The sequence below is a fragment of the Styela clava genome, chromosome 5 (genome assembly GCF_964204865.1).
Source record: "Styela clava chromosome 5, kaStyClav1.hap1.2, whole genome shotgun sequence".
Taxonomy (NCBI): Eukaryota; Metazoa; Chordata; class Ascidiacea; order Stolidobranchia; family Styelidae; genus Styela; species Styela clava.
In genome coordinates, this window is record NC_135254.1 from 12,417,331 (window position 1) to 12,443,684 (window position 26,354).

At 34.1% G+C, this 26,354-nt stretch overlaps 1 protein-coding gene and 1 long non-coding RNA gene across 5 annotated transcripts in view; both read right to left on the reverse strand.

Moving 5' to 3' along the window:
- LOC144422777 (uncharacterized) overlaps window positions 1-26,354 on the reverse strand; it is a 124,100-nt gene that overhangs the window by 49,278 nt on the left and 48,468 nt on the right. The gene's annotated exons all lie outside the window — the stretch shown is intronic.
- LOC120344180 (neuron navigator 3-like) lies at window positions 307-24,932 on the reverse strand. Of its 3 annotated transcripts, XM_039413289.2 has the most exons (17): window positions 24,615-24,932; window positions 6,866-6,924; window positions 6,113-6,398; window positions 5,715-5,872; window positions 4,888-5,018; window positions 4,513-4,660; window positions 4,132-4,303; window positions 3,923-4,033; window positions 3,627-3,811; window positions 3,340-3,508; window positions 3,107-3,254; window positions 2,922-3,009; window positions 2,628-2,799; window positions 2,287-2,398; window positions 2,002-2,150; window positions 1,757-1,922; window positions 307-1,607 (listed from the first exon to the last, which is right to left on the reverse strand). In XM_039413289.2, exons 2-17 carry the CDS (start codon window positions 6,872-6,874, stop codon window positions 1,094-1,096), a joined length of 2,718 nt encoding a protein of 905 aa, XP_039269223.2. In that variant the 5' UTR covers window positions 6,875-6,924; window positions 24,615-24,932; the 3' UTR covers window positions 307-1,093. The 3 variants fall into 3 exon arrangements, with proteins under 3 accessions (XP_039269223.2, XP_039269222.2, XP_039269221.2); XM_039413288.2 differs by lacking the exons at window positions 6,866-6,924; window positions 24,615-24,932 and having other exon boundaries at window positions 5,721-5,872; window positions 6,113-6,512; XM_039413287.2 differs by lacking the exons at window positions 6,866-6,924; window positions 24,615-24,932 and having other exon boundaries at window positions 6,113-6,511.

The following is a 26,354-nucleotide window of genomic DNA, read 5'->3' on the forward strand; positions in this document are numbered from 1 at the left end:
ATATATATTATAGCTTTGAGAGAAATCTTGTCACATTGATCTGAGTTGATAATAAATGAAGCACAACCGGTGTTAGCTACATTCGAGGCTTCAAGCACTAGAAATACATTCTAAATAATCCTGAAATAACTTATGTGCATAATATCATGACCTTTTCCTGGTTATTCATTTGTTGTTGTTTTCAAACGTTCACCATACAACGTTATTCTTTTCCCTTGTCCGTTACCAAAATTTTAAATTTATTTACTGGCTGATATAACCTGGCAATTGGTCTACCTCACAGAACAAATACAGAAACAGAACGCATATCGAGATAAATTTTTATTTCGCTTCAAATAGGTCAAAATTTAAATCGAAATGATAAAATCAAAGCTTCGACTGACCACCGACCAGCAGTAGATCAGCGGTCAACTTTGTCGAGACTGAAAAACACAAATACTAAAACGCCATTGGCGATTCGTACAACGCCATGCCTTCGTTCACCAGCAGAGAAAGTTTTCAGTCCTCTTTAACGACACCATCGAACCTAAATGATAGTAGCAGAAAAGCTGACGACGTCAAATGACCATAATAACAAATATATTCATGCTATATCATACATAAAATCTTACTCCAGAAACAGGCCATAGACAAATCGCGCTTCTTAAAAACTTATTTTGTCTATAACCATTGCTACATACAGATGTACTACAAATTTGACCAGTATACGAAAAGAATTCATATTCGAATCGGCCATGTTGTTTTTGGATGAAAAAACGATAAAGTGATATTTTGACTACAGATATTAATTTCTTACATGTGTGAAATTTACAACGATTTTCCTCATTTACTGCGCGGAAGTGTGAACAATTTCCAACGTTAGGAACAAAAAGATACATCAAATGCAAAATAAGAAAAATTAATTTAAGTGAAACGAAAATAAAACGAAGTATGAAAAACATTTATTGACAAATGTTGGGTTCTAGTAATCTAAGATAATTGTCAAAATGCAAAAAACTGCTGAACATGAACTTTATTGCTATCAGTTGAGATTTTCATATCAATATAATCATAACGAGTTGATGTTTCGGGAATTGGGAATAACAAATTTAGATCAGAAATTGTTTGGGGTTGTATTAAAATCATCTTTTGAGGTGCTCAAAGCCGATTGCTTCAACTGTGCAAGCATACTCTTTAAGGGATCTTCACCCTCTGACAGACCTGTGCTGCCCGCACGAGAATATTTTTGGGGCTTGCTGCCTACTGTATGAAAATGTCTATGCGTATTTGATGATGTGTGAGCCGGTGATCGGGTCAGGGTGTTACTTCCAGTTTGTCTCTGCCATATATTGTCATTGCTATTGCTTCTGGTATAACTATTCATACATCCATTCGAACTTCTTGACGCTGCTTTGATGGGAGACGATGTTGCACAAGGAGTTCGAAATGAGTTTGTGGGTGATCGAACAGGAACTGGTGGTGGAGGTAATGGTAAGTCTTCAATATTCTCGTGCGCAAGATTTTCGTGAACTGATGGATATCTAGGTAAATCTTGTGGATTTGGAGGTTCTACTTTGCAGAGAGTTTTTGCTGGATTCACGGCGGTTTCACAAGAATCCCATGGAAAGCTGAAATACGAATGAACATATTGTCACTGAAACAGAATATTCACTTTTCGTCAAGTCAAAATCAGATGAATAACTTGACCAAATGCACCAAATAATAGTATACCATAAATCATGACTATCATTCTGTTTTCAAATAAGTGAAATCCTACCTATTGATCATCCATTTTGACGGGTCTTCCCATGCATTTCCATGTGGGAGAGGTACACTTCTTATTGCTGTAGTTAGATGAGGAACAATCGAACGATTCCATAATCCAACAAACCAATTACACGATGACGCTACATTCATCGGCGTTTTCAGAAACATCTTGGGACCTGCAAATGTTGCGATCGTTTTATACAAGTCCTGTGGTAACTATTAAACTAAAAATAGTGTATTGAAACACGATCTTACCTATATAGGCATATTGAGCATTTTGTAGTTCGAGGAATCGATTGATATGTTGCCAACACAGTGGTATCCATAAAACTATACTTGATAATTTACTGTTTTCTCTTGCACACGTGTTGGATGACGTCAGTATGTGATCAACCAAAGATCGTCTAAAAAGTAAAAAAGAATGCACCGGTCAGAAAAAAATTAGGCATAGATATATACTAGATAAAAATTTGTCAAATCTAGTTTTCGTTGACACAAATCGAAGCATTGTTACAAGATCAATTATCACAGTATAGTTACCTCAATGCTCGTGTCAAATATCTTTGAACGTGTGGACTGTCACATGAGCAAGATATAAGTCGGAAATCTCGATGTGTTTCAGACCTTTCATTGAATAATGGTAGCATGGTGCCTGTAAGTAAAGCAGGAAAGTGTATATTAATCAATACTGTTAATTGGGGATTTGTGTTAATCTTATACAGGCAATATTATATGTATTTTCAAAACTCTCTTGCTGAGGTTTTATTTAAAAACTTTTCATATCCACATTGAAAAATCCAATATTGTTCTGTTATATAAACGTGCTTCAAACACAAGATTCATAAAGTGCTGTTATTGTATCATTTTATCTATGTATGTACCTATGATATACGGGCTTCTGCCGTGGGACCCACATAAGGTAACGAGTTGGTTTAATGCGTCGGAGACCGAGGAAAGTAGATGAAGATTTTCAACTACCAAAACAGCAGGTACGGACGGTGATTCTCCGTTTCGTGAAGCAGCGGTAAGATCAGAAATGTAGCGTTGAATTTTCTGAAAATGGATGTAATTTTAATCGTTAATTCTACGAAAATAGTAGTATATGAGAATAATACTAGTTAAACATAGTAGAAATATGAATAGTAATCCTATTGCTGCTGAGGAACGATATATACCTCTTCGCCATCCTGCATTACGTCGATCACAGACACCATCGTATTGCCGCCTTCTGCTCTTAATCTTGCAACCAAATACTCTGACAGGCTGAAAAATTGAAGAGAGATTATTTTTACCAGAATTGTAATGAAAAAATTGATTTCCTACGCAAAACTAATATAAAATATAAAAATTTCAATAATACCTCATAGCAAACGATGTTTTTCCAGTTCCCGCTGGTCCTTCTAGAATTATTCTTCCATGTTGAAGTAACAAAGATATGTAGCAGTCCAATGTATCTCGTGATATAAGAAGATCAAACGCCATCTGATCTGAACAGCCCTGTGATGCATCTGTATAAGAGGAGTAATGATTAGAGATCGGCAAATTGTATAATCGAGTCAGAATATAGGAGACAAAAATGCATTTCTACAATACCTTTTAATTTGATTTCGACTGTATCTACATCGCCAACGATGTAAGCACAAGGTAACAAATCCGGTGTTTTTCCGCCGATTTCCCTCTTCAAATCGCCAACTTGATATGATTCTATACTGGCTGTTGATAAGCCAAGTCTCGACTCGCCATCTAGCACTCGACAGTATTCCTGAAATGGAAACGTTTAGTTGTTACTTATTTAATACGCTTCAGTACCAACCAATTTTTTACTACTCAATAATTGATTTTCTATGATAGTCATATTACAAAATTAAATTTTGACCTACCGTCAATATAGTTTGAGATACTCTGTCTAATTCCTCCCATGTTGCTCGTCGGGGAACCGGAAGTGATCCGATGACTATTGACCTTTTTCCGGGTAGCATAGTACTTGAACTGGTAACAAGGAAGCGAACCTGGAAACCTTCCGACTCGCTATCAGGTGAGAGAGTATTTTGTAGATTTCTGCAATCTGTAAAGGGTAAAAGCATGTGAGTTGAAATTATCCCGACCAGTTTGACTTCATTTTGACAGATAATCCTAGAATCGACTATAGTCGTGATACTACTTTATATATTCTTACCTAGAGGTGGAAAACTTGTTTCGAAGGCAGTAGGATGCGTACTCGGATATTTCGAATGATGCATTGGGGATGTTACAGGAGATTGGTTGCAGCTCAGTGATCGATTTGACCCTGGAAATATAAAACAAAAAAGAAGTTTGAATTATGCAATTTTTATGTCATATTGCGATTAAATTTTGAATCTGGGAGCTCGAATTTCAGTATCTCACCTCTTGAGTCTGTTCTTGAATGTGATAGCTTCATCAAACCAGATGAAGTTGTCCGTGATAGAGTCCTTGAAGTAGCGTGTAACGGAGTAATAGTTCTCTCCTCGGTTTGGCAGTTGGATTCGACTGTCGCTTGGAGGCGCTCATTCTCAAGTCTCAAAAGTTGCATTTCGTTCTAAAGTTGGTAAGGACGAATAGTATTTCAATCAAAGTAAATTATGATGTTATTTTATTCATTCCAATATTATGTTTGGTTCACAAAACATATCATAGTGAGTATAGCACAATAGTTTATTTTTCCTTTTTATTATCTTATTTGTGAGCCGTGACGCTAGTCAAGAATAAATTAAGTTTCGGGTTCTAATTAAAATTCAGCACACCCACCTGCATTTGAGTAATTTGTTCTTTCAGTTGATGAATTTGATGTTGAGAAGTAAGAGCTTCTAATCTGATATCAGTTAATTTTCTCTCCTTTTCCTGAACAACTTGTAACAATTCTTGGATTGCTTCTGATTCAGAGCTGGAACCGACGCTGGATTGAAATGAAAATTAAATTGTGAAATTGTTTGTTTTCGTCTTCGGGAAGTTCATAACGTTAATACTAATGGAAGAAGAAATGATTTCAAACGAAATACGAAAAATAATTATGCAGAACTGGCATTTGTAGTCTTAGAGAAACTAGACTGAAATAATGAACAGGTCAGCTCACAAAAACAATCAAACTTTAAGTATAAAAAATAACCGAGTATCTTATCATACCTTCCAGTCGTATGAAGATTTCGTCTGCTTAAAGTTGGGGACAATGGGCATCCAGAATCTTCACTGTCTAATAGATCGGGTTGTGATGACGATTGAGATTTACTTGTCTTTGAAAAAGATTTCAGAGGAAGCTGTAACAAAATAAAAACATTTATAAAAACTGTACACAGATGCGATCGATATTTACAAAATGACACACTTGATGATACAAGCAATGATCATGATCCACATAATGATAAAATACGAAATGTTAATTTTAACATGAACTCATGGGATGAACACGAACTGGGTGATATCAGATCTAAATAAGAAGAATTAAACCGTACTGAAAAACTCTCAATCACTCCGAAACCCAAAATACAGCTTAGTGTACACAATTAAACCATGAATTTAATACTAAGACGTATGTATTCCATTGATACTTCGAGTGATTATGCTTAGTTCGGCCGTGGTCCACTTCTGATAAATTTTATAGGTTTTTGTTGAAAAATAGTCCATACAAAACGTCTGGCTGCTTGCTTTTTCGATTAACCCCAAAAGACCTAATTTAAAAACTCAGACGGTGGTTCGCTTCATTGGGCTACAATGCACGTTGATGCCTGGAATGGATTATATTACCAGATCAAATCAATCCTCACAAATCGTGCTGGGTGTTTATTTTCGGGGTGATTAAGTGCTAACCCATTCCACGTGTCAACTGCTCGTCCATTTGGGTCTTGTGTAAGATGAATGCAAATGAATAACAACAGAAAATAGTATGATTTTGTTTCAAAATGACACAATTAATAGTATTAATATAATGATAAACAATGATTAATGATTCTTACCCTTACCCAGCGTTTCTTTTTGCTCTGCTTCATCGCCGCTTCTACCTCTGGACCACTACTTCCGGTACTGGACGACGACCCACTTATATGAGAACTAACGCTTGATAAACTTCCAGATGATACTCGTTTATTGATGGAAGAATCCGGCGATATATTATCTGAAGTTTATTGCAATTATTAAATTTTGAACAAATCGATCAGTATTTATTTTATCAATAGGAACAGTAGAAAGTACAGTATGTTTCTGTTAGTTCGGCAGTGCAGATTACTTGTACACACGCCTTATGTTATCCAAACTTTTGATTGGAATAGAATTGTTTTTACACTGATTAATTGCACAACTAATAGAGTAATGATTTTACAAGTATATGTTAATGAAAACCTGGTAACACACTTACCGACGTTATTTCTCGTCAACGTTGACTCTGCTGAAAGTCCGCTAACCGTTGAAGCCGCACTAGACCAATGATCGTGTTGTTCTGGCGGGACAAAAACCGGATAAACACTTTCAGTTTCCGGTGATCCGGTTGTGTTATGATGACTCTGGCCAGTACTATTAGATCCGTTATTAGAATATGGCGAATAAACACCACCGCCTGACTGTCCTTTCCCTGATATATCCACTCGTTCGGCTTTTAGGCGTTGGTCTTCTATAGCTCTCCTCAACTTGCTAAGTTCATCCTCCTGTGTGTATTGAGGAGATTCTTTTGATTTTTTGCTTTTCATATTCTAAGTATAGCGAATTCAATGATTCAATAAACACAAGTATGTTGCGTTAACCCTAATAAAATGCGACTGCCCTAGTTTGGATCTGTGTTTAAATACAGAAGTATAATCGGGCGTCAAATCGTAGCATGAATTTCGAGCCTCTGCTAACAAATGAGATTCGAATTTTGATATCTCTTTGATCCATAGTGTTTGCAATACGCAGAAGGGCGCAAAGATAAACAAGCACTTACGGGAAAGGTCTATTGTACGCGTTGCACAATTTACTGATAACACCTGACGTGTTCTAAGTTTCGATGCTGAAACAATAGGACTTCGATACACGAAATGCATAAGTGATAAGATACTGCCTTGCAATTGACTTTAATTTATTAGTTCGAGACCTATTTGATATCTAAATACAAAAAAAATAAGAAGATACATACCTTACTCATGTTTATCGCTACTGATGATTCCGGATGGATTAAAAGATTTTACCGAAATTCTGAAATAATAAAGAAAAAAAGATGAATTAACAAAACAAAAATGACATCATTTGTTTTTAGTTTATTTTTCATTTATCATAGTTTCAGACGTCTCGTTTTCAAAAGAGAATTTGCCTCGCTAAACTTCATTAATATTTATCCAAATAAGAAATGTACCGACGACGTGACGGTCGCGGTTTAGTTGCGCTCCATATACAATCATTTTTACCACAATAGTACTTCTTTCAAATAAAACTCAAATACTCAAAAGAAAACAAAATTCTGTCCCATGTAAGCCTATGTTCTATTATGAACAATCGTATCGGTATGGTAATGAGTCGAATAGACGTATTCAGAGGCAAAGTATGCTACTCTTTTTTTATGTAGCGAACGAAACCACCAATTTAGATTCAGACACCGATTAAAGTTTTAGAGTTTTATATTTTGGTGGAATTATAAATAATAGAACTATAATTTGAGTGTTTTAATGTGCGGAGGCGGAAATAGCTCTCTTTTATGTTTGGTATTAAAATACACACAGAAATTTTCGGAAATTTTACTGGTAGGTATTATATTTTCGAAATTGACTAATAAAAACATACAACGATGTATGCGAAAAAAAAAATAATGGATTAATATTAATAGATAATATTAGGAGACAAATATTGAACAATTCTTAAGTTGAGTCATATGATATATGTTAAAAGTACGACATATGAAATCCCCCAATGACTGCATGGGGAAGTAAACAATCGGAACATACATCCAATGTCCCGACAGCATCCGGGTGTTACAATACTTTTCAATTAGACCAGATCCACAGATTACAATATGTACGAGTTCAATATGTATGGCCAAGAACAATTGTAGACTTTCCTGGAAGACAGGACCCAGCATAACTCTCAAACGCAAATATGATTATCTCGTCTTCACTTGTGAGTGAGTCAAAGTTAGCGCAGATTTTTGACATCACGGTGTGATAATACCGATACCTGATGTCTATCAATGTGATATCATCACATGTCTACCGTGTAAGATTATTAATGCTCTGTCGATATTTAGAACTTGAACAAATAAATAATATTTTAACAAGTAGTCTGAATAATATGACTCAGACGTGCGAAAAGCTAACTATCTATCGCAATATTCCTATTTCTCAAGCGCAACGCCGGATTCTTCCAACTGTAGCAACGAATTCACAACGCCAAAGATCTAAAGTTGATAATGTTTCACGAACACAAAATAGGTTACCATGTGGGGTGTCAATATTCCATAGAAAGCAGATATCAAAATTACGGAAGCTTCGATGTCCAATTTATTATTGTAACTGATAAATATGAAACTGATGTTTATTAAACATCTGTGCAGTCAAGAATAATTAAATACGTTAACTTTAAGAATGTTTTTCATACGTTAATAAATTCTGAACGGCATTTTTCTAAAAATCTATCCTTTTTATTGTTTCAAATTTCTGTTTATGCCGGCCTTGCCTATCCTATCTGATATTGAAGGTTTATTCGACTAGCTGATACTCAATAATGTTGACAAAGCCATTTTGTCTTAAATTAGCTACTTCGGATAACTCATGTTTGCTGGGAAACTCGACACCTGGTTGAAACCTATATTGCCAAACAAATATTTTGATTAGATATATGGGAGGTTACTTCGCCGGTAAGTCATAGAGCAATTATAAAAGGCTCATTTTTGACGTTTTTATGGGTTCATAAGAGTTCAAAAATTCAGGCCAATGTTAGTGTGGTAATCTTTCCCATCGTTTAAAACCAATGGACTATGTTTGGCCGCACATATCGCTATTTGTAAGATTATTGAATTTACATTGGCCAAACATGGATGACATATCATTTTGGCCCAGTCTCTTGCTGTGCTGGAGATACATTGGTATTCAAATTAAACGCCAGGATATAATGTTGCACTACTTGCATATTTGACTCATTACTGATGAAAAACCAGCTTTTGGGTTGTTAAAAGGGGGGCGCTTGAATTATGAAGTGGAATCAACCCTACGAAATACAAGTTTTGCTGCTGTATTTTCAAATTATTAAATCACGGGAAAATTTAGCTTCGGGACGCTAGTTTCATTTTTCAGAGGTCATTGTTTACATTGGACATATCGCTGACATTCTTTAACGATTCTAGATTTGTTAGATTGTAGAAAAACGTGACAGAAATCATTGTACGCCTCTGTGAAAACAGGAAAATCTTTGTTACCTACAATCAAGCATACACCAAGGCTATTAAAACCAAAACGCAACGTGATTAATATAGGTCCATACTTGATATCGAGGCTGATAATATAAAGAGGTTAAGTTCGAGTTGATGACATATTTCGTCTATCACCATCTATTGTAACATTGAATCTAAGCTTTCACATCGCGTGCCTTCACGCCGGTAACTCTTCTGTCGTATTTCGAATATATAATCTACGCATTTTATTTATTTATCGTCCAATATTTATTATTTTATTTATATATTTTTGACAGATTAGGTATATTTAGGTCACGGTACAATATAAATCAAAATAATAACTGTGGTCGTAATTCGGAACAATAAGTGTGAACTGATAACCGTCAGGTGCGGTCAGTTTATGCTTATATTTTATGTTCACTTTTTGATTTGTTCTTACCAATTTAACAAATCCTTGTTATAGAAATTATCATGGGAACATGACCAGAATTGACGGAAATTCGTCCAAAGAGTGGTAATTTTAGGGGATAATTTATACGGTTTATCTTGTGGATGGTACTAATTTATTCCCTAATAATAGCCTTCAACCGGCTATTAAAAAGAATCGGAAGTTTGAAAATATTCCGATGACGGCATGAGATCGCGATAGACCGCAAAAATCGAACTTTTGTAATTTTTGACTATATCAAACTATTTTTCGCCCCAAAATAATGCTGAAACTTTATTTTAAGAACTATGGTTGAAATATATAAATAAACTTCAAATAGCTTAGTCTAAAAAAATCAAAATCTGACTGGAATTACTGATTTTAAAATAATGAAACTAAAAGTATACTCTCGAAAGGAGAGATTGGAAATTAAGTAATTGAGTAATTTTCCTTTTGATGGCAATCACGATCAGCGGAAATGCTTTGTTTCAAGTTTGTGACGTAAAAATATGAATTTCCATGACTGTTCATTTGTGCTTAATATTTTAATTGTTTCTTTTATTGTAATGACTTCTAATGTTGCTTTCAAGCATTGAATTATAGGTACATTGTTCGCATCCACCTCACATTTAAACAACTATATTGATGAATGCAACTTTTTAAACAATAAATTAGCAGTATTGGGTATCGATCTGCATTTAAATTACACCCCAAAAAGTATTTGCTAACTCATAGTTGTGTTTTTAGACCTACACGCGATGTGGTACTGTATCTTTCATGGGTTACTGGACAACAAAAAGACGATTATTGAACAAAATTGATCATATAGAAATATTATAATAGAGTAAAATAAACGATTTTACAACATGTCGTAAAAAGTAAACTTTCTTTCAAACTTATTCCCAGAACGATTAGTATTCATATTAATGATACCAGATACCCTTTGTGAATAATATTTCTAATCATCAGTAAAATTACCTCATATTTCAGAGTATATAAGATGTGGGCAACCATTGTGGCGATTATTGTAACCTGGCGACACAAAAGGACTGAACATAATGCTCATTATAGAAAACAATGAAATTATTAATATCACCCCCTCGATGCAAAATTGTCGTAATCTACATATATGGATTGAATATATAAAAGCACTGTCGCTTCGGAATGATTTATGACTAACGCATAATAAGATGGCGATGTTTATGACGACGACGATTTTCTCACTCAATGTTTATATTATCTTTCCTCGGTTGGGATTAATAAAAAATTAGCATATTTATGTATTGACCGCGACTTTACATAGTCCAGAGGCTGGAAATATTACTCAGCGGCATTTGCTTGACATATACCACTTCCAAAATTTAGACAACTGGATTGGGATCTGCAACGGGTTACTTCAAAAATGTAAGTATAAATGGCCATACTCAAAATAACATTTTTATGCAAATGCATATACCTAATCAAAACAAACAATCATTAAAAATTAAAATATATTATTTATACATATATAATAAGCATCAAGTAAGATGCCGTAAATTTGTAGTTTCGAGTTTTTCCACAATAATTCATACAAGTGAACGCAGGCAAAAATGTCATTTAAAACTTAAAACTCGAAAACTCGATTTAAGATAACTGAACATATTTTTGCGTTTAAAAGTAAATTTAATTGTTTTTTATTAACAAATTACATTAAATATTCGAGTAAATTAAGCATTATTCTCCGAATAAAAATGGCGTTATTTTCCCGCGCTGATAAATGAAGTTTATCCCCAAAAAGCAATTAGTAATCATAGTTGGCCACCCGTTCGTTTACTATGGCTCTTGGATGATATAGCTAACAATTAAAACTAGAACACCAACAGTGAACTTTTGTTGGGCAACATCCGTATCATTACTACGCACATTTTTGCAAGGTTTCCTGAGAAATGCGATCTGGCCCACCAGCTGAGAGATTTTGGTTTAGACAGAAGCAAAAATTCCACATTTTTCCTCATTAAATAAGTTTGAAACCACAAAAAGCCACACAAGAATTTTTCATAAATTTTGTTTTACTCAACCCGAATGATATTTATTACTAAAAAAGTTGACATTTTGACAGCCAGACAAATCGACATTAGTTTTGCTTTTCTAACACTTAACGAGAACGCGCATTTATCTTATCAGATTTTGTCCATTAACATGTGTCGTGCGCCTATCTTTAGAATATATTAGTACTTATACTGATAAAAGATATAATATTTGTCCAACGTTACGCAATTCTATTTATTATAATCTTACTAAAGCATATTAACAAATCGAACTTAAGTCAGATATGTTTGACACTATTTCCATTTTAAAAATTTACACATAGCATGCCTAACGTGATTATGATATACATCATAAGTAATATTCGTTACTCATATTTTAGCTGTGTCGTACGGTACATCATAATTCTGGATAGACGTCTAGGCGCCGGATACATTAGCACGCAGCTATACAGCGTATGGTAGCGTATCCGATGCGGTCAAGTCCTCTCCGGGATTGAGTCGTTTGCGTCCTCGGCTCGAAGTTAGCTCTTTGAACAAACATGATATGTGTATAGAGATTGAGATTTTGTATCCATCATACATAGCCGTTTTTCAACAGAGTGATAAAATACAAATTTACTACCGACACATTATCAAAATTATATTTTAAGGAAGGTCAAATATAAAGGCCGTCTTGCCATAAAAGACCAGCGACTTGAAAGACTATTTAAACAATTACCATTGTGTGCACAAACCACAATATAATAAGTCGGAGGAGTTTTATCGAACTGCGTCGCCTTCCAGATCAAATAGTGTTTTCATTTTATGATATTTTTAATTATGCTGGACCTAGAATTATCGACTTTGTTGATAGACAATGGTGTTTCATTTTAGAATTTGCTCTATCCTTGCATTCTTTTCTAAAATTAATTTTTATATAAAAAAAATTCTCATAAATTAACCAAATATTTGGTCAGTCACGAATGAAACACCGTTTCGCTTTACAGGTGATCCTATTATTTATATAGACAGGCCTTTATTCGTATATTCCCATATAATACATTTATTGTTGAAATTTCCCGATACAGAAGGCTTCATGAACTAAATTATAATTCATTTAATCCAGGTTGCAAAACGTTTTTCTGCTAATATGAAGCTATGAAAATGAACGATAAAAATATTCTCTGCCCAGCTTAAGAACGATATCGCCAAGTATATTAAACATGTTTTGTTATTTATTGTTGATAGAGCATGGTTAGCTGTTCAAAAAAAATTGTATTAGAAATACGTTGGGAACAAAATAGTCATGAACTACTTAAATTGAAAAGCTATCATTACCTACTACACCATTAACATTGTGTTTTCACTTCTCTAATCAAATAAAAGTGTCATTTTCGGAGACAGAATATGTTGTAAATTTCTTAGATACACTCCATAACTCATGTTCATTGTTTATAGCCTATTACGTTTGTCGTGTTTTATCATTTTGACGTTAATGGAACCTTACTTTACACTTTCCAATTTTATTATATTTGACGTTCAACAGCAAATACCGTACCCACATGTCAATATCTTGTGACAATAGAGTATATTGTTTTCTGTTAAGTACTCAGAACAATATATACATATACACTCAAGTACTCATGAGTGTTCAAAACAGTTGAAAAAATAGTAAAATGTATCTACATTTCATGTTAAAAATAGATTTATTAGTACGATATAATACGAAATACAAAATGATTATTAAAAGCATTTCATTTGCACTGCCTGGTACATGCTTCATTTAAACACATAACAATATAGGTAAAATAAAAACCTTGAAAAAAAAAATGGAATATTGTTCTACATTACACATCTCTGTGTTGGCTAAAGCACTTTGGAAGACACAGCTGAACAAATTGCGTTTTAGATTTAAATCTAATGCCATCAGATTCAGACAAACGATATCCATGTTTGTATATATTGTAGCGATAGAAACAATCGTAACAGGCATACAAAGGAAGTTACTGTATAGCATATATTTTATATTTTATCATATTTATTAATAGCGATATACAGTAAGAGTCTAAACTTGAATAAATGGTTACGTAAAAGATTATAATTTTTACTGCTATTACTGTACTCTGATTATACCCCTGACCTATTTGGCAGTTACATATTAATTATTTAACCACATTGTTCTATTTAAAAATAGATGTAATTTGAAATCAAGAACGCCTGTAATTTTCAGCTTCCGTGACAAGACACAAAAGCGGTTGGCTACCATCGTAGTTAATAACATAATACAATACATTGAAACCACTGGTAATGGTAAATTGATAGCCGGTATCGCAAACCTGTAGAAAGAACGTTCTCACCATATATCACGGCAAGAAACGCGGGGAATGAAAACCTCAACAATAAGCTGTTTTCGTATCTCCGCCCTCTCATCATTTTGTATAAATTATAATTTCAAATATTCACAAATCCTATAATCTTGAAGATTTAATTAGTATTGAATTCGATATCGCAGCTTCCCAAGGTTAAGTCTTATCGTTAAAACACAGTGTTCCACAATATCCGGGAAATAGGTGTTTTACCTGAATAACGCCAAAAATGTATGTCCTATACCTATATTATAAGAACAATAAGTTTACGATGCAAGCTGACATAAAATTTATCACGTCCGAAAGGATGCTATATTCGGCATTAAAATATCCATTAATAGGAAACGAGAAAAGGTAGCACCGAACCAACCGTATTTCGTTTGCACTAATACTATTCTTCAACCTAGCTTTTGTATTTATTTATTCACATATTGACCACAATTTTACGAATGAACGTGAAGAAAAAAAGCCTTTTTGAACAAAAACAATCCCAAATCTCGTCGCAAAACTTCGTTAACACTCGTCTAAAATAAAGGCTAAGATACAAAATTGTTGACTTGCATGGATGAGTCAGCAAGAACTCTTGAAGTCAAAATTTTTTTTTTGATCTAATTTACCTTATTGTTCCCATGATCATTTTTTATTAACAATACAATGAATGCAAATTAAAAAATAAAGTTCAAGTTCCGTAAATGCAAAACACCAGGTGTTCATAAACTTATCCTGTTACCACATTTGTAGACAATTACAATAAATACAGCTTCGATTCCGACTTTCACTCTCTCAAAATTATACAACAAAAGAAGACGATAGAGATACTCGGCAAAGATCGTTGTTTACCTGGTAGAGTCCAAAACCACACTCTCACCTTCGACGATCAAATTTTTGGCTTAATTTCGTAATCCTGTCTGCGTGAGAAAACGAGGAAAATACGTGAAGTATTGCTGCAGATATAGGATCAAACGGAATAAACAATAGCTGGGGTAAGTGAGACGGGGAGCTGTTTAATGCACCGCTCTAATTCCGATAGGCACAAACAATAAATAAACGATCTTAGAAGATGAGACGCAGTAAGCTATCTAATCCAAGACAAATTTGGATTATTTGACAGTATTTTGCAAACACGATATACGGATGAAATAAGCCGCCAAAAAGCATTTCATTCATTACATGCTGATTACATTTCGGCCGCCAATGCAAGTAACGCCACTGCTCTAAATTGTGATTGTAAAACACGCTCAGCATTCAATATTTTCCAGACATAATATTACTTATGAGTGGTCTGTAATAATCGTGGTAACCCATTTCCACATACTTCAGTCGAATGACCTTTCAGAAAAAGGTCACAGAAAATCGAAAGATATGAATATCAAATCTCACATGAAGCGCATGTGAAGCACAGAGTAATTTACTTTAGACGTGATCAAAAATGTCACTGTAATTTACAAAAATCTTTTATTGTTAAACTTCGAAACTTTCAAATCAAGTTTAGTAATTTTACGTGCAAATCGTCGATATAAAAGCATATCTATTTTCTCAAACCAATTTCTTTCAAATGCACTTTCGGGAGGTGATTCACAGGTAGGTAGGTACCAGTGAATCGGTTTGTGTGTGTGTGAACGAGTTTTAAAAAGCATGGATCTGCGTAAGCCAGTAATCATATAGTATTAGCGGTATAATAACGATTATAAATGGAAAACGCGCGATTAAACAAATCTCTAAACAAGCATTTTACATATTAATATGTACTGCTAAAAATGACGCTGATATGAATTGTATTTTGGGGTAAGTCGTACAACGCCATCGGGGTCCAATTGGCCAACAATTCGTTAACTCTTTAATTAATAATACGATCAAAATCTGAAAAATATCTTGCTAAATTTATTTTGCAAAATTTACTGTGAAATGCGAGTACAACTAACTATGATTTACGTTTAAAAAAAGATTAGTAAGGTGGTTCACATAAGTATTGAAGCATAGAAAGAACGATTATAAACAATTTATTATTAGATACGATAACGATAATTCAAAAGTTATAATGTTTGAAATGGTTATTTATATAAACGTAAACAAAATACCAAAAATGGCGCCATAATAAGGCTTATTTAGATATACAAAATAGAGGCAATACGAATAATTAATAAACATACAGATCACTGGAATTTCGCAACATTCCGTTACCTTCTGCACAATATCTTGCGGAAACAAAGCAGACATTCCTGAGTGACATTGTAATACTGCTCGGTGTTGGTCGCATTTTAAATTTGGCACTGGTAAAGAACACGCATGCAACATTTTTACGAGCCAATATATCTGGCGTTGACAGTTAAGCAGCCATTTTCGGCATGCGGGTGTAACCACACGAGTCAAATATAACTGTGACGTGACACGGGCTTATGACGCCACTTTGATGTCTTCTGTCAGCGAGATAGCTAATAAACGACGCAAAAATCATTTGCGGTACAATCAATTTCATCTATGTGCAATTAAATCCCAAGTAAAATTATACATAATAACTCGAACATGTTTTATGTAGTAAGATCACATATCCCGCTCTGACACCATTGGAGTTGGCAACCAAATAAGTAGTGAAATTGAAAATAGGCTCGGAATGTCACAAACTTCGTAAACCTATATTGGTTTCATAGCTGCCTATGCACCTTTACTTGGTTACAACGTGCTATTTACTGCTAGTTATTGGTAATATTTCTCAATACGATTAATAACATATATACCGTAATTTAGATTAGCCTGTCTCAACAAGACACCAGCTTGCGAAAGCGATAGAAATGTGTCAAATACAGCTGTCAGTAAAAGATCTCATCTCAACTCAAAAAATTCTTGTGTGTTTTCCAAATTAATTTCCGGACAATTACATTACAATAATTTCAGATGTTAAATTGGATTGATTTAATTTATTTTCTTTTTGGAAATAATCACATAACCACAATGAAATTTACACAATTGACAATCAGATGTGGTTGAAAGAGGTTAACCACTTGTGGGACTATATAAAAATTGGAATTCAGTTGGCAATCATGCTGACAGTATCGTGATATGACAACTAGATTTCATAATGGTTGTATACGAACTATACCAGGATAATAGACAAACGCAGAGCGAATAGAACGCCTGATGATTGCTCCTAAAATACTAGAATCTCCGCGAGAATTAAGTGAGATAATTCAGACCAATCAATCAAATACTCCCCCAGCAGTCGGCTCCTATTATAAATCTTTTGGACAATGTGATGACGAAGAATGGTGTTGGCCCAACTTTCAACCTTGCGCTCACAATCTTTGAAATACATTGTGTTTATACGCATATTTTGACTACAGCTGCTCTTTTGAGATATGACAATGGCGTTAGCGACACGCTGCGTGGAGCGGTTACACCTTTCTTTGTGTTGCAAATCTCTTTAATGTCATTTTCCTACTTGACATACTGTGTAAATTTTTAGTAAAATCTTTGGCATATTCGAAGCGTTATTAGAGCTTATTTACAAGTTTGATATTCGGATTATTTTCCAAATAAATTGTACTTCATCCAAATGGACATTAAAACATTATTGGACAAGATCAGAAGGACATTTTGAAATTTCATCGAACTGAATTACCTCAATCAGGTAGTGACTTTTTCGCATTTTCGGATAATCCTCTTTCGAAAAAGGGCCGGAACGAAAAAGAAACATTTCTCTTCTTGTCGAAAAACCGCAATCGGAAATTAAGCCATCCCTGTTCTTACCTCCGAATAAACTTTTTGATCGTTGACACAAACAGTTACATTTCCGTCCCCTTTTAGTAAAATGCGCAAACGCGACATATCCGGCCTCGGTATTGTTCACTAATCTCGGCCGAACAATGGTAAGCTCCGTTTTAATCGAGCAAACAGGTCATGTGAAAGCATTGAAATTTGCCACTGGCTTCCGAATTATTGGGGGCGGTCAACATCCGATGAGCAAATAATGGATAGAACGGATAAAGAATTGACATGGCAGGATGAAAGTAATTTAAAAAGCACAAGAAATGAGCAATAAAACACGGATAATAATCTAGTAACGAAAGCTTAGGATATGCAAATATTTGTTGATGAATAATTTTAAATTTATATGCTACCGATCACATTTCCGGGGCACTTTATAAAAACGGTGGATCGAAAATGATGATTCTGTGAAATGATATACCGCTACAGTTATCATCAGGAGTGTACAAAACTGAAATACAGTAAAACACCGTGTTTAAATTGTCTGAAAGAGTCACACTCTGGATATTCCAGTTATCATAATATCTCCCGAATGTATTACGACCTTCTATTTGAGAGTTTACGATCAGACGTGTCGAAAATTAACATAAATTAAACACGAACACCTTGCCGAAATATGGTTGTTATACATTTATGGTATTGATTCAAAGCGCAATTTTTAAATTTTTTCCACTAGTCCAATCGACAACCAACGTGTCAATAGATAGGCACTCCCTTCAATTATCACCAACAGAATAATTAACTTGGGGAATGGCATTAGCTGTACGATTCCGCACGACATTGCTTATATGATATAATAAATGATCCAGGAAACCGTATAAACTCCTTGTAGTCCTAATTCAATTTGCGAATTTCAATCTGAAGAATACTATCCATGTACTATAAAACAAGTATGAAAAGTCTATCATTTTCACTTAATAACACAAAAATTGAAGAAAGAATAAATAAAAAATAAAGAAATATGTCTCAAAATCAAATATAACCGAATGTACAGCTTTTTAAAAATAAATTTTGCAAAACGATTTATCAAACTATATGTAAGTGAAAAAAGAAAATTCAATTTGTTCAGTATAAGAGAAAAAAACATCATCAATTTCAATTTATCAAAAAGTATATTAACTGACGGATGAAATCCGAAAGCAAATCTATTTACTTTCTTTAATTGAGTCTTCGAAACAAATACAGGTTTCGTGTTCACGCCGGCGTGTGATTACCAGACTTTGTCTGTCAGTAAACACGGGATTTTAATCTTAAGTCTGAAACATGTTTGAGTCTAACTCGATCTGACGAATTGACGTACCCAAACCTTGGAAAATAAATATTCATTCCTGCGATGGTATTTGTCGTCTGTCTGAATCTTCTCAATTCAGAGATTTCTGACAGTAAAACACGGTAGCCTAATCGGTCTGACGATTGCGTGCCGTTTTGAGGAAATTGATATTTGCCAGAAAGTTGCTCATATTTGATAATCGGCAACATTTCATTATACTGCGTCTACACATCGTATCTTTTATGCCAAAGGTTTGTCACTGCCCGCATAATGGCAAAGCACACATTCTACAGAAGGCACAATGGAAACTATTGAAACCCTGTAACTTTTAACCCGCGCTCATAAGATTATCGGTAAAAAATGGTGATACTATTTTTGGCATCACTTAAATATTAACGTTAAGTTTACGTATTTTAGAACTTGTCCCTCCTTGCTGAAATCTTCATGAAAATCTTCAATTTCAATTAATTCTAGTCATCGAAGCGTTTAAAATATCTGAACTGAGTCGCGTATTCTCATACTTTTGTCTTGGTGCTTCCGCAAATTCCACCCTTAAATATAAATGCACTCACTCACTAATAACGTTAGGGCGCTCCATAGATTCAGATTTAGCTTATATCATTTTCTTCACTCACGCACGCATGCTAACGTTGTTATTGATTCAGGGCGTTTGCATTCGCCACCAATTTGGCACCGATCAGCTAACATTACCCTGGTTTTTGGTTGCAAAATAATTTGCTTTGCTATAAAATGATGCAAGATTGGAATTGCGTGGTAATAAAATGGGGATTGTGGTACCGGTTTGTTTTATTACCACCAGTTAATGTTTGATTTTCCACTAATTTAGTTAACCTCACAGGCCAGTAATATTTTGATATCAACAAAACTCTAAAATGTTGCTGTGAGGTATGGCCGAACATTCAAATATCTGTCATGGGTTGAGAACGAACTCTTGGATCCTTTTGTGGCAGCTGAACCCACAGGAATTCTGTTTACATTTCATAGGTTTGTTGACAGTCTAATTGATGATGGAGCATTATTATGATCACGTTAAATTAATTAACAAGTGCCCACTTGAAATCATTCCCGCTGATATATTTCGACTAACTCAAAACTCTATTGTGACACAACAATATTGAAATGAACTTCGGGTGCAAATTATAATTGATAATCAATGGAAGATATTGAGATGTCATCTGTACACTGATTCTGTATATTAATATTATATATTTCATTTTTGGAAACCCATTTTGGACAATCTCCAATATCTATTGTTCCGATATCGCCAAATCAACATGATGTCCAAAACTAAATATAACTATAAATTGACCAGAATTCGCAAGTTTTATCCATGAGTTAGTTCAAATCATACATGATTTTATGATTTTATAATTGAATTAATTTGTGATGATGCGTCATCATAATGAGGTTAATTGAAATGGCGACCTTTCCCAGTAAATAATACCAATGGACTACGATGAGTTTTGAATTCCCATAGCTCTGACCATAGCGCTCTTTGGTTTGTCGTTGGCCAAATTAACATGTGTGGTCCATTCGTGATCTTTAGGAAACCGATCATAACCATTGGACAAAAACAGTGAAATTGGTTTGAACGTAAAATCGCGGGTAACAAACACGCCACGTGATACGAGTTTGACGCGCCATCGGTTGTCTTCGCCTTTCAATTCACTATCGATATCGGGGTGTTAAATTTCCGCTAACATAAAGGGTTATCAATGTTAGGCTAACAACTAACAATACCAGGCCCCGTTGAATAGTAAATAACAAACCGGTACAAAAATCCCATAATCCTATCGAATCGGCTGACACCAGCACACAATATCCATCGAGACGATGGGAGAGGGTGATGGATGAATAAAATGAGTTCGAACAAAAACCAAAACTAGCGACAGTAGCTTCTCATTGCAGTGACTCATATGCGAATTGAAAGTACTGTGGTGGGTATTAAGACCACTTAGTAACTGAACACATCAAAGAATACAAAACTTTAGGCGCCATAATTTTTTTGATTAAAATGAAACTTTGGTATGTAACAAAAATGTGTCTGGAAAGATTAAACGGAGAATACAGGAGCATAAAAATTTACCACATAAAAGTCATAAATATATGAAAAATTGATTGTACTTTTTTCCAGAATCTATCAGCTGTGGGTTTTAAAATAAAATACATATAATGCTTAGCAAATAGCAAATAGTAAAAAGTAGATCGGATATATTACCGTCAAAAAACGTCTTCAGTGATAGAAAACTAAATTTCCATTAGTCAAAAATCGACCGCGAATGAAAACTTTATTTCCCGCCCATGGAGTGAAAACAACGTTTTTAAAATTGACACTACTTGCAAGTGCAAACGAAAACGCATTGTGTCCATATTTGGTAACGCAGTAACGCTCTTAAACTAACAAACCACCCTTCATTCTCCGATTACGATCATGCTAATTGGGGAGATAATTATAATGGATACATGACAAAAACGTCTGGTAGCTGTTTACACCTTGTATATTAGCATTCTAAATTACACAATTTTGGTTAATTAGCATAAAATGCGATGGATAAACAATTTATATTGGATTATACACAGTATTGCTATAAATTTCTAACGCCAACGCCTTTTGGTGTCATTTTAGGTGTTCGTGCTTTCAATCAGTTCGTACATCGGAGCGCATCACTTATGTCATTTGACTATTGAGCGCTGTAATTTGAATGTTTTGTCTAAACATAACTGATGTCGCAGTTCAAACGACATGTCGTTTTAAAAATGCCAATTTTTCTAATTATCCGAATTTAAGTGTTGTTGGTGTTTTTTCAAAGGCGCGAAACGGTAAAAGTAATAAATATGTCGAATTTCCAACTTTTTTTAAATCGATTTTTATGGAAAATTACTATTCACAATATGTTTGATGGTCCATAACGGGTTTAAAAATTAATATACTCGAACTCTGAATCAAAAACCCAAATTAAATTATAGATCATGGGAAATAAAAACCGCAATGACTCCATATCTCTCCATAAAATTAGTTCCGTCTGAGTCAAATCTAGTTGAAAAGACAAAGTTAAGACGAAATCTTCAACATTTGTTTAATAAAAATACTTGTGGTTTTAAAGCACCCAAGTTTCGCTTTTTAAAATTTTTTGTTTGTTTGCCATTTTCTTGTTTTTCTAAATCTCTGCACAACAAAATTGGCAACCTGGATAAATTTCTCCCATGTTTTCTGGGCTAGAAATAAGTGCGATAGTCCTTGAGCTCTCTTGAAACTAGAAAAACATGTACTTGAACAACTATAGAATGGTACTCACTGTCGTAAGCCATTTGTTACCAATCCATCTTAGATTATGGCACGTAAAAGGCTGTATCGATTGAGCCAATTTTAAAGTCGGTGTATTTGCGACCCCACAACCCCCGAGCCAAAATCTTGCGTGCGTCAGCCGATCGATATTCGCAAACCCGATATCGTATTGCCATTTGCATTTAATTAAAGCCAAATCGGTTCGCGTGCATGCACAGATTTAAATTTTCAAACGTAACTTTATTTAAGCAGCTATAGTAAGTATTCCGTCGATAGATCGATATATAGGATCGTAATAAGCTGTATTTAGAAACTGTTAAAAAATCAACCACACTACATGATACGTTCAATATGTCATATGATGATGAGCCTATGCTTCTGTAGCTAGTCACAGATTCAAATAAATTTAAGAATTTTTGCAGTAACTAGGCCATTTACTGTTGCTTTCTGATATTTCATTATTTTATGGCAATGTTTGGGCTAATTTCATTATACAAGAAAATGCCAAGTTACCTTCTCAATATAAGTGGTTTCGAAAAGACTGTCTATTCGACATACAGTTTGCAAATACATTTCAGCCCGGTCTTTACGGTAATGTATGCAAATGGATTTTAATTTATAAATTAAGCAAAAGATTTAATATATCACTCATGAGGTAAATGTATTATAATAAGCCGTCCGCGGGCTGCGTAGAAATCCGATGCATAATAAAGGCGTGTGAACCCATTTACCGGTAAGGATTAGCATAATCCTATGCTAAAATAATTAATTGTGTCGTACTGCGATAACAGGGAACGAACATTGGAAATGATTTAGGTCACAATTGGTACGTCTAGAACGGCACATCTGTTCTCATTTAAAGCATTGGGGGAGTGATAATGAGGCAGCCATACTAAACGAAATAGAACTTACACTTCGAAACTTCTAATTCCCAAAACAATTTACGTAAACAAATTCGTTTAATATTGAGCATATACATGTGACATGTCTAATGAAGGACACAATATAAATTATTTTTACTCCTTGATTTATTGCTGTTTGTTTATGGTTACATTATATAAAAAATAAATATGAGCTATAAAACAATACTTTTTATTTTGGTCGGATCGCTAGTTCAATAATAAGCTAATTAAAAATTGAACTTATCATAAATCCACAAAACTTTTGACACTAATTACTTAAATGATACTAACTAAGTATAATAATTTACGACGTATGGACAGAATTGAAGACAAATTTCACTAATATATGCCACCTTTATATATATAACATTATTTACAGTCCGAAACCCCTGAATCTCAAATATGAACGGTCGATATCATTCACGAAGCCTATGGCATCATAATAAAATTCAAAATATTTGTTCTCGTATTCTTGTTTTTATTTTCGAGTGAAATTTTTTAATAATAAGTATTAGTTTGGGATTTTTATAACCATGTTTTGATAGGTTTTATTGAACTTTTCTAGTTTATGTTTAATTAATATTGGTGTGTTATTAACATTAAGTTTTGAAACATTTTACTGTGACAAAGCTACCAATTCACCCCAACCATTGGTATTGGTTTAGAATGGATCAGAAACGAACTGTGTTTGGACAGCGAACTTTAGCTATGTACCGTACTAGGCCGTGTACACCATTGATACATTCATTATGATCGTGTTGCATTTATTCGTCTAAAATTTGAGCCTGTCGACCCGTAGCGTAAGAAAACACAAAACTGTGAAGTAACAAAAGTAAGTATGTATTTGTTATGATTTTAATGATGGATTTAAATCTCGCCGCAGATCAATATTTATTCTACTTTGCGTTTTAAAAAGGATTTAATCGTGGAGTTGGATACATTAAATATGATGCTTGAAGATGGTAATGCTCGAAACCTTCTCAGAAAAAAGTGCTATTGAGGTACTATTTCAGTATACAACACTTCAATTTTATGGGAGAAAAGTGCTTAAATTTTTATTTAACATTATGCAATTTGAACGTCACTGTTTTTATTTGTAACTCATAAAAACTCAATTCGTGTTGGGAAACTTGTTCAAACTTTATATAATGCAAGTATGAAAATCCATGAAAAAAATTGAAAAGGAAAGTAGCTGGCCGTGTTTTATATCAAGCTTGAGGTGGTTTAAATTTTCCATAGCATGGCCGTACTGGGGCTTCAAAATCTACGTTTTTCTTGTGCAACGCTGTGTGTGCCGTTGCCACAAATAGGAATCTATAAGTAGGGAGCTGAATCCACTCAAAGAAGCTTAGCAAGGTATAGTACTATTGTCGACATTCCTAGCTACTATTACAGGTCTAAAATCAAAATAAAACGTAATGTAGTCAAGTACCTATCGTGACATAGAGTAAAGTATCACACTTACCAAATGTTACGTTGCCTACGTTCGTCTCGAGAGCGATTTTGCTAAATCCCGGAAGAATGATGAAAGTTTGCGATATTGGTTGAAGTTAAGAAGTATTTCTCAGACGTAGGCTTCTCTACATCATATACAAGCCAGAAAATGTTAACTCCGCAGTACAGATGATGCTTTATTTTGTTTTTGAAGTTTATATTCCTCTGTACGCACACGTAATGGTACAATAGAACGACAATGACAGCACAATTTGTAAATACAAAAATTTTAGTAATTTCACAAGGCAACTTAAAAAAGCTACACCAAATTGAACTGTAGATATGCAGGAATAACATAATAAATTTAAATAAAATAAACATGACCGTCTTCAAATTAAAAATACATCTTTGTCCTAACGTTGTTAACTTTTTATCTTTAAATACTCTCCAACATCACATTTATAAAATTAACTTAAATTGGTTTCTATTCTAGGCACTTGAAATTTATAAATTGTATTTTGCTCCTCTTGGCAATTGTAAGTTCGCTATTCAGTACCGGTATCTCCCTGCGAGTCCTTTCACTTTCTGGGATGTCTCAATTTGCGACGAACATTCAAACACCGCGTGCTTTTATTCGGTCGATTTGATTTTCTAACAACAACTTTTTATCTCTTACTTCTACATAATCAAACAATTCACTTAATTTTGCAAAGCAAATTAAAATTCCAAATTTTATGCTAGAATAATAAACGACGTCCTCCCGGTGCCGCAACCGTTACGGTTCTTCCTTTCACTGCAAACTGGCGTGAAAATCCGACGTCGAAATCTGCTCGAGTAAAAGTGAGAGAATTCGCGCGACAATTTTTTTCTTTTTTTCCTGTTTCGAATTCTAGATTCTCTCACACCTGAGCATAACAACAAACGGTGATATGATATCGACATATCATCTGCGATTTTTATATTTTTGAGTGTTGCTAATTGGAAATGAAGTCATTGCCAGGGCGTGTTATTATGAATATTAAGGATTAGTAGATAACTAATTGAAACTCAACTAAGCTTTAAATGAAAATCTAATTTACGCACAAAAAAAATTTTTTTTTTCACAATATCAATATATATTTCAATCAATGTACATTGGATAGTTGGCATTAAAGTTTAAAAAATATCTAAAAAAAAAACGTTAATTTTTAATTGATATTTGTAAACTGGCGCCAAAGAAGTCTATGCGAAGATTTCGTTAAGTGACGTCTTGCAACAGCTGATATTATCTAACTGAACTACAGGCAGCATTTACATTATCAGACAAACACCATCGTTAAACGTCACCTTTATTTGTATTAGCATTAGATAAATAGGTCATTGTTTTAATCGAAGGATTTAGTGCTAACTATTTGTTAAATGTTTGGTACGTTCTACGTACGAAATATAGATAGTAGTATCTAAACAAAATCAATTTCCTCGAAAATAAACAAATAAATATCACATCGAAACATAAGAATGTGCACGCAATAGCTTTAATTCGGTCGCTTTTTTGTCATGATTTAAAATGATCTGTTCAGAAATAAACATATAATTGTCGTAATCGTCTACATGTGATATGTGGCAGTGTGGATTTATAATAGTATATTTGAAGAAGTTGAATACATGTTTCCAGTGTGCAATATGTTCTGTAGACAATATTTTTTCTTTATCGAGTAACTTGACAGCTCAAATATAAAAAAGCAGGATATAACACTTGAAATTGTTGTGAAATTTTGCCCATTCCGAATCT